This window comes from Eucalyptus grandis, chromosome 11 (genome assembly GCF_016545825.1).
Source record: "Eucalyptus grandis isolate ANBG69807.140 chromosome 11, ASM1654582v1, whole genome shotgun sequence".
NCBI classification, from domain to species: Eukaryota; Viridiplantae; Streptophyta; class Magnoliopsida; order Myrtales; family Myrtaceae; genus Eucalyptus; species Eucalyptus grandis.
In genome coordinates, this window is record NC_052622.1 from 33,651,057 (window position 1) to 33,660,460 (window position 9,404).

Sequence of the window (9,404 nt, forward strand, 5' to 3'; positions counted from 1 at the left end):
TTGTAACCTGGGAAGCCCCCATAGGTTGTTTTAGTTTCTCGTAATGTTTTCTTGTCAAGTTTTTATTTCTATTTTTATTTCATTTTTTTCTTGGATTGTTGGTATAAAGGGAGGGAGGGAGAGAGAGAGAGAGGAAAGCCTCCAATAGCTTTTAATTTGGCTCCGTATTTTGTCTGTCCTCTTTTGCTTTCTATTCTGCTCTTAGGTTTTGCTGATTCTCATATAAGTTGAACTTTTGTTCATCTCTTTTAGGTGAAGTCCTTTCTGTCACTATGTTAATAGTGGTCAGATAAGATTCTCTTCTCTCTCTCTCTCTCTCTCTCTCTCGGGGGCACAAAAACGCACTTGCATATGCGCACTCAGAACAATAGGAGTGTATGTAGCAAGGAGGTTGGAAAGGATTAAGAAAACAGGAATTGTCACATTTCATGATCTTGAAAAGAAAATCACTGTGTCTTTATTCAAATCAGGGTCATCTATGGACTTGTCAATTCAAACTTTTAGGTGTCATGAACCCACAGCCACCTTGGTTCCGTAGCTAAGTGGAAATCTTTCCATCTCCGTCTTCATCAAGAGTCTGGTGAGGAGTTCAGAGGCAAAAGAAAACAGGATGGTCTTTGTCAAAGTGAACATAGGAAGAAAAGGAAGAGGGGTTCTAATAATTGTTGCGACAATCATATACAAATGATTAGGCTCCCTCAAGCAGTATGAGTAATCCTTCCATGTACGGTGCTTTAGCAATTCACAAGTAATCATATGTTGGCACAGAGGAGAATTGCAATGAACATACTAGGGGTTTGTTTGTTTCGTGAAAAATGAACGGACATTGCGTGTGGCCAATGTGCGATTCCACCAACTCAGTCACCATGGGGGTGGGTCTTGCTTTATATCTTTGTTCTCTCATTGTTACCAAACACTTATTTATTTTACAAAATGTTCGTATGGATTTTAAAAAGAAGCAAAGGAGAAAAGAAGCAAAGCATGTACAGCCCTAATGAGAATCTTTCAATTGAGTGGCCTGTTCTCTCTCATGTGTCTTTTGTATTTCAATAAACAAAAGAATAAAGAAGCAAAGCATGTAAAGTCATTATGTAAAGTCATTTGCTTGAGCAATGTATAACTGTAGGGTAGAGTAAATAAAAAAAATTATAAGCAAAAGTGCAGAGCGCGAGCTTGAGATCAATGAGCTCCAGGTTTGCTTGGCAACTGATGACTAGCCAAGAAAGAAAGAAGAAGATGGAAAACAAAGGAAATAAAAAGAAAAAGAAAAAAAGAAAAAAAATGAAATAGAAAAGAAGAAGGAAAGAAAAGATGATTCAAATTTAAAAAAAAAAAATTTTAAAAAATTAAAATTAAAAAGAAAAAAGAAGAAGAAAAATGGGAGGAGAAAGTGAGGATTTGTAAAGATATGAGATAAGATAGATCAAAAGAGGAAAATGTTTTTCACTTTTCAAAAATAGAAAATATTTTCCTTAATTTAGAAGACTTTTTCCTTTTATGGACAACAGTTTTTCTCAAAGGAATTCATTTTTCATGAAACGAATGCCGGAAAATCCAGAAAATGTTTTCTCGAAAATTATTTTTCACGAAATGAACGGAGCGTAGGTTTACATGCTAGCGAAAAGGAGATTTGCTTGTGTTCTAATTCATACGGCCTTGATGAATAGGAGTAAAACCATGAATGGGCACTAGAAATTTCCATGGCTATCGCCTAGAAGATCGGATGTAAGAAAAGGCCTTTTTTTTTCTGATTATTATGGGTGTGTTTGTGTGGGGAATTGATTTTTCAGATTTTCAACGGTTTGGTTCACGGAAAATGATTAGTTAAATCGAAAATACTTTTCGGTCAATGAAAATATTCATGCGTAAATTTAGGAAGTGAATTCCTAGGAGGTGTAAACACTTCACGGAATTGTTCATCTTGAATAATTTAATATTAATATTAATATTAATATTAATTTAAGTTTTCTTTTTCCTTATTTTTGGCTAGTCACTGGTCACAAGACTTCAGTCTCATGTGCCTGTGCTTGTATTTGGGGATCAATCATTATTGAGGCTCGGCAACCAATAAAGAGGAAGAAGAAAGAAAAGGGAAATAAAGAAATTAAAAATTAATTTAAAATTTTGATTTATTTTTGCATTAATATTCTAAAAAATTTTAAACCGACACCGTGACAAATTTATCCAAAATTAATTTTTTTTACCATTAGAAATTTCAAATTAGTACATTTTTTATAATTTTATCCTAAACCGGTATACTTGTGATAAATTTATTATGTTATTTTTCGTTAAATTTTATTGTTATATTACTAAGTAAGATGACACGTAATAGTTGACTAATATATTAATTTGTGATTTTATTTTCCGTTTGTTATAGTTATTTTTTGTGGTATTAATTTAATTTAATAGATATATTTTCGATTTAGCGTTTTTTGACAGTTGAATAAATTAATTTGCAGTAAGTTTATCACAAATATACCAATTTAGAGTTTTTTTTTTGTCAATTGGGATAAATTTTTCACGTGTATACCAGTTTGTAGTTTTTTATAATCAAAAAATTAATTTGTGGTAAATTTATCATACGTGTATTAGTTTGAGGTTTTTCATGATATTAATCATTTATTTTTTTAGCGATGAGTGAAATTACTTTAATAAATTACTGGGATTCGCCCTAGTGGCCACCCTTCCAACATGGAAAGGGAAAGTGAGGGATTCAAATCCCCACATTCTCAGGGGAGATGGGGTAGGGACAGTGGATTTCAATTCCCACGCCCTATAAGAAGTAGGGCAAAAGTCTGAGAGTAGGTATAGAGTAGGAATAGAGTAGGACTGACACCTTATAAGAAGTAGGGCAAAAGTCTGAGAGTAGGTATAGAGTAGGAATAGAGTAGGACTGACCAAAAAAAGAAAAATAGGAATAGAGTATGGTGACCAAAAAGAAAAATTACTTTAATAGAAAACTATTAAAACGTTTTCGATCACATATCATCAAACAAATGATAACTATTCATTTTCTGAAAAATGGTTTCTCGACATTTTATTTTCTTATGAAGTTTTCTTTTAAATAAATGCATCCTAAATATTTGGATATAACAAAATTATGCCTGAGTTGCCAGAATCAACATAGAGAAAGTGCCTCGTCCATGACGTTCGTCGAATCTATCAAGCTCATTCACAATTCAATGCATGCCACGCAACACAGCTAGGCAAGCTAAATAAGGCATATATGCAAATCAAAAGCTAAGGTAAGCATATTTGGCAAGCTCAACACTAACACCATCATGGTTTCAACGCGCACCTGCATGTACTTGGAGACATTCCTCAACAAATGTTTAATGTCCTAAGTACTACAACTAGTACAATACAAGCCCTTTGGCACGGTTGTCGCTACATCTTTTCCCTAACAGGGAACGCCCCAAAACTTACAGCCTCTATGGAATTGGGAACTAGAACCCAAGCTCCCGTTTTAGTACAATGAGATCTCAAGCTTCCACGGAATGACCAGGAAACCACGGAAGTCCTGGCTGAATGCATTGTTTCGAGTTAGGAACTGGGACAATTGGTCCGAGGAAAATACGCCACAAGTCGAGTATGATTGTCACCAGCATCGCAGCACCCAAAGCATCGACGGCTACCCTCGGCAGGTCCCAAGGACTGCCTGGCTTCTCATCAATCCTGCAGGGGCAAGTTTATTTTCAGCCAACGAACCTTGCATGAGCTCCAATGAGTGACCAACTACAAAACGTATGACAATTAAAGACAAAGCTATGACTTCTACATCCTCTTCCAAATTCTACAGTTCTTCCACTCCATTTCAATAAGAAAAACGGGGAAAAAAAGAGGGTGCATTTGTAGTTTACTAGTGAGGAGGAGCATTATTCCTTTTAACATATATACATGAAACATAATGTATGAAAAACAACCACATAATCAAATAGATGCCTTTGACCAAAAAATTAAAAAGATCTAACACATGCCAGAGAACATGAAGAAAATGGAGCGTACGGTGCAGATCAGCCTTGCCAGAATTTATGGCTCGTTAACCAAATAATGTTTTCATCTGGTTAGATGATTGCGTCCATCGCCTTCATTCTGGCAGATGGTTTCACAAAGTTGAAAGCATGATACTGATCATTGTTGTTATTTATCAATGAAATCACTGTCAGAGTTGATAAACTACAAGCCATGCATTTATGCAAACTGGAACCTATAATTCTCTCATTTACCATTTTAAATTCATACTAGGATGAGTTCATATCTATCACTATTCAAGTGATTGTGCAGCCCTGATGTGTGCATGTTGCTGCTGAATCATACACTCTATGAAACATAGAGGATAAGAATTCATAGAATAGGTGTTGGGCACCTAAAGTTCTCACCTCAGAAACATTGGAAAGCTCACAATAAAGTATATGGCATAAAACAAGGACCCCACTGTATACATGGATGCCCGGTCTACAAATTCATAGTAAGGAAACTGCAAAAATTGAATGAAACAAATTAGTTTAGCATAATCCCTTCAATATCATATGAGTATTTAACCATCTGCAATTAGCTAAATGAAATAGAGACGATTGCTACGTAAAGTGTCTTGGGCATGTTTCGCAGCAAAGACGTGCCTCGCACAAAATGAAAGAACAAATTTCAAAATGTTCCATGCAAAGTTGAAAGCTTGCAAAAATTTGTGATGTGACATTGCAGGCAGAAAGATATTATTGAAACTACGAAAGCGTGCTGAGCAATATATATGTTGAAGAAGAAATGAATCAGCATTTATTGGGGATATTACAAAACAGATAACAAATGATATTCTTAACCTAATAAAATTCCATTTAAAGGTTGACCAAATATGTCAAATTAACTGATTCTATTCATGATTAGGCCATGGATAAAGGAAATTGGCAAGAATAAGCAGTCTTGGAGACAATGCATTGACAAATATGCACCACTCCAATTCAAACAGGCAATAAAATCAGCATGTCATCCATATAAGAAGGAATTGGACATAATAGTATGGATAGTTAAACAACTGTTGAGGACATACATTAGAAATAGCCAGAGTCTCCAGGTATGCTATGAAATAGGAAAGAGCCAGAATCCATGCTGCCTCAGTAACCCACCGAACTTTTTCAGGCAAGTCAGCAATAGCATGCCTTAGGCGGCGGAGGGTCATGTTTGACGTAACATGGTAAAATAAAAAGCAAACATGAGTCAGGAGGAAGGTAGTATGCGGTACCTGCACCGAAAAATTAACCAGAGTGCATGATAAGCAACTGACAGATGATTAAGAAAGGCGTAACTAGTCAACGTCTCAAATTTATGGCTCACATTATTCATTTTCCACGACGGAAATGTATAAGAAGCTCCCAAAACTGTGAAGAAGTAGTGCGCCCAAAAGTAATTCCCAACGTAACTAAAGATTATTATCCAGAGACTCGCCTGCCAAAGCATGGTTAAATGTCAGGGTGGAAGAGCAGCTCTTACTGGAGATCCAAATATCCAGCTAAATGATGTCCACAAAAAGGCCAGCTTCGCATAGTGGATGAGTAAAATGTCACATGTACAGTCATCTTTAACTCAGAGAAGAGATATTGCATTTACCAGGACGATTCTTACTTTAGGCAAATAACATAAAGTTGAAGCATTCACAGCCTTCAGGGAACTTGCTTTAATGTGCTGTAATGCAACTTCTAGGTTGATGCTCCCGTACTCATGTAATTCAGATAATTTAACCAGGCCATCACCACTGAACACCATATGGGCAGGATATATAATGCAAAGGCACATAACAATGCTCAAATGTTCCACTAAACCGTAACAACAGATACAAAGTTTAAAGCCCTAGCTCTTTACAGAATCAAAATTTGTCAGCTTTTCTTAAGTATATTGTGAGTCACAGGAGCTGAACCCACGACATGGAATCTATACATAAACAATTCAGGTTTGACGTGTTCTCTATAATTGCAAATCCAAAATGCAATCTGAACAGTGATCCAACATTACTTCCATCAGACCGACTCAACATATTTTTCCTAGACACAAAGTAGAAGCAGTTAGCAGACTCTGCACATCATATGCATGAATCAACAAGGCAACATGTGAAACAAAGCTGTTCTAGGCACTTCATCACCAAAATGTGTGATCCGTCAGTGGTATACCCTAAAATTGATGTTACTGAGTCCAAACATAGATGAGCAATATATATCATGGAAGTAGCTTCTGGAGCATTAAGAATATGAACAATCGTGCCCCTAAAAGTACTTGCCTTGACCCAATAGCGATCCTTCCAGCACAAACTGCTATCCGCCTGCACAAGTACGAGAATTTAAGAACATTCCATATCAAAAAGAAGTTCTAGCACCTCAGGGTGATATCTAATAGTATTTATGATGAGCAAATTCATCTTTTTCCTTTCTTGCAGAAAGCAAATTCCAGTTTAACACCTTTTTTTAGACTTAAAACTGAGAACACAATCAGAGTTCCAAGCAAGGGTTTATGCAGTATTCAGGAGAACCAAAGCATTAAGCATACATGAAAATCCATACTAGAGTTTAAGGGATGATTTCATTCAAGTGACATGTAAGTCCATTAAGAAAGTCAACAAACATACCTGCCCGACAACTACCATCGGTATCAGGAATGCAGGAACTGCTGACACCAACCCCAGAAGCAAGTACTCTAACTCCGTAAAGCTCTGTCATTTTGATGCAAGGAGAAAATCATACAGTTACTTAGACTGAGTATGTTCTTCAATCAAGCATGTGCATTTTTTTTTTTTGGGGGGGGGATTCTGCCTGGAGGTTATGAGAAATGCAAGATAAGAGCTGCAATGTATCACCCTATCGATTCTTCATTACGATTCTTCATTACTTTAACATTCAGTTTGGATGAAACGATTAGAAGGGATGAGAAAGAATATAAAATGATCATGCCTTTGGATGGAATGGTGAAGATGGAGGGAGAAGGATTAGGAAAACCAGTGCAGCCAGTTTTATGTAGTTTCTAAATTTCTCCTAACATCTATGGAGGGACTCAGAGGGATTCATACAACATATAAAGAAAATTCTCTTTTTCTCCATAAGTACCCTTATTCTATCTGAAGTTTCAAAATCATAAAAAAGATATCAAGGTTCATTTTGAATACATTTCCGTTCTATTCCCTCATCAGCATCCGAACAACATTTTAGTTCAAACTTTCTATTTCATTTCTTTTCGTATAATTATCTGAATTCTTTCCATTCCCTCCATTCCCTCCTAATCACTCTATCCAAACTGAGTGTAGAAGTGGATGAATTCACAGCAAACTCGTCTTCATGACTTCCATCACTCTCCAACCCTCCCCCTCCCTTCCCCCACAGAAAAGATGAAGACAAAGGGAATGATCGAAAGGTCTCTCGCAAAGCTGATGCATCACCATCTCTCTCCTCCGTTGACACAAACATGAAGGAGAGAGGAATACATAGATGATTATTCCTTCCTAGAAAGAAATCAGATGCTCGATTCACTCCTTAACTTACGTAAAAACACCTGCTTTTGTTTTCGCCAGTTCTGTCAATGTACCATCTTTTTTCGATTTATCCCCCCTTCGTCGATAAAATAAGTTACCCAGCTCAGCTTCGGACTGACACTAAAGGGACAAACTCGACGCGAGATGGGAAAGTCCGAGTGCCTCCCGGAAAACTGGACACTCACGAATCACGAACAAAAAACCCACTCGAGCAAACCAAAAGCCCCTTTTTCTCAACGAAAACCCACAACAGCAAATGCAAATGAATACGAAATTCGGCAAAGAGAAAGACAAAAAAAATTCAAACTTGGGTCGCGAAGGATCGAGACGGACCTCGTAGAGCTTGTAAGGGACGACGATGCCGAGCGCGAGAGTGAGCCAGAACGGCGTGTAGAAGAGAAAGAAGAGCTCCCCCCATCTCTTGCTCGGGTTCGGAGCGAGCCACAAGCTCGAGCTCGGCGACGGCGGAGGAGGAGGCGGAGGAGAAGAAGCCGATTTCGTGCCGCCTGCGCATCCGGCGCGAAACCAAGAGGAAGCATAAACCTCAGCATCGGAGGTCGATCAGAGGGAATGGCCAAAGAGACAAAGAGACAAAGAGAATGAGTTCGACGGAGACGAGGAGATTATTACCGGAGGACATGGCGAGGCGTCCGTGTCGTCTTCGAGAGTGAGGTGTCGCCGCCGTCAGTCGGTGGTGGATGGTGGAGCTGCGGGTGAGGTGAGGTGAGGCGAGGCGAGGTCGGCCTTGATGCTGCCGCCGGAGTGCCAGCGCACGCCCCACGTGGTGCTGTCGAATCTTTTTGTCGTACTACACGGAATTTAAAATGGAAAAACAAAGACAACGTTACAGAAATGTAGTAGGATGCTCTTTTTGATACTCGACTTCCGAGATATTGAGCGAGGATATGATAAAAAGATCGGGAAAACAGTAAAAATTATCGTGCTTTGCGAGATCTGTTGCAATATTAAAACAGCGTGAATATATCATATGGCGACTTTTCAAAGTAAATAGTCACGTGAACAAGGGGCCCGTATGACTATGGACTAAATCCAAAAATGGAACTGTTCTCCTAAAGCCCCTTAAGCGTGTAAAGGTGGCAAAATTTTTTTGACTACCTTTCCCAAATCCAAGCCTTTGGCTTTCTCGGCATGCTGGCTTTCAAGGCCAGTGAAAATATTATTTTAAAATTGTCCTAGCTAATCATTTGTTTTGTTGATTTTACCCTCGATAACTGTTCATCATCTTCATCTTCTTGCCTTCCTCTTTACTGACCAGTGGTTGCCAGCGATGGTAGGCGGATGGGCAAAGGGCAAGCGGCGCGATGAATGGTAGGTGGTTTGGCTAGGGTCCTGCGACCCTTTGACGAGAGTCACCACACACAGGATGCGGGGCGACGAGGGTTACGACAACCTAGATCTGGTCGTGGCAACTAGATTGCGCAGCCTCGCGAAGGTCGCGGCATGGTAGGTTGCGCTAATCGTCCAATGAGGGTCGTTGCAACTCGGATCTCGTGATTTGGTTGCGATCTCGGTTGTGGCGACCCTCGCTGTGCCGCGTCCTCCGCACGACGACCCTAGCCGGACACTTGCCCTTTGCCACACCACCCGCCCCTTGCTAGATCGCCTATCATTTGCCGATAACTATTAGCTCTTTGTCGGCAGTCACCGGCCAAGCCTTTAGCCAATCAACTCTCTTTTTTTTTTTTTTTTTTTAATAACAAAATTCTTTTGCAAATTTAATTCGTCCTAACACTATTTTACTCAAAAATACTTAACAATGAATTTTCACAAATAGGATTTGCCAAACACAATTTGCATTTTGAAAAACTCATTTAACTAAAAAATCTTTACATTTTCTCAAAGACTTTCCCCAAAAGACTTCCCAAATACACCCTAA

At 38.6% G+C, this 9,404-nt stretch overlaps 1 protein-coding gene across 1 annotated transcript; it reads right to left on the bottom strand.

The window, feature by feature from the left end:
- Positions 1-3,171: 3,171 nt before the first annotated feature.
- On the bottom strand, positions 3,172-8,305 carry LOC120286014 (cycloeucalenol cycloisomerase). The gene is made up of 8 exons (XM_039304105.1): positions 8,138-8,305; positions 7,841-8,013; positions 6,611-6,694; positions 6,266-6,307; positions 5,329-5,439; positions 5,045-5,236; positions 4,380-4,477; positions 3,172-3,675 (listed from the first exon to the last, which is right to left on the bottom strand). The coding sequence occupies exons 1-8, from the start codon at positions 8,145-8,147 to the stop codon at positions 3,483-3,485; spliced, it is 903 nt and encodes a 300-aa protein (XP_039160039.1). The 5' UTR covers positions 8,148-8,305; the 3' UTR covers positions 3,172-3,482.
- Positions 8,306-9,404: the final 1,099 nt, after the last annotated feature.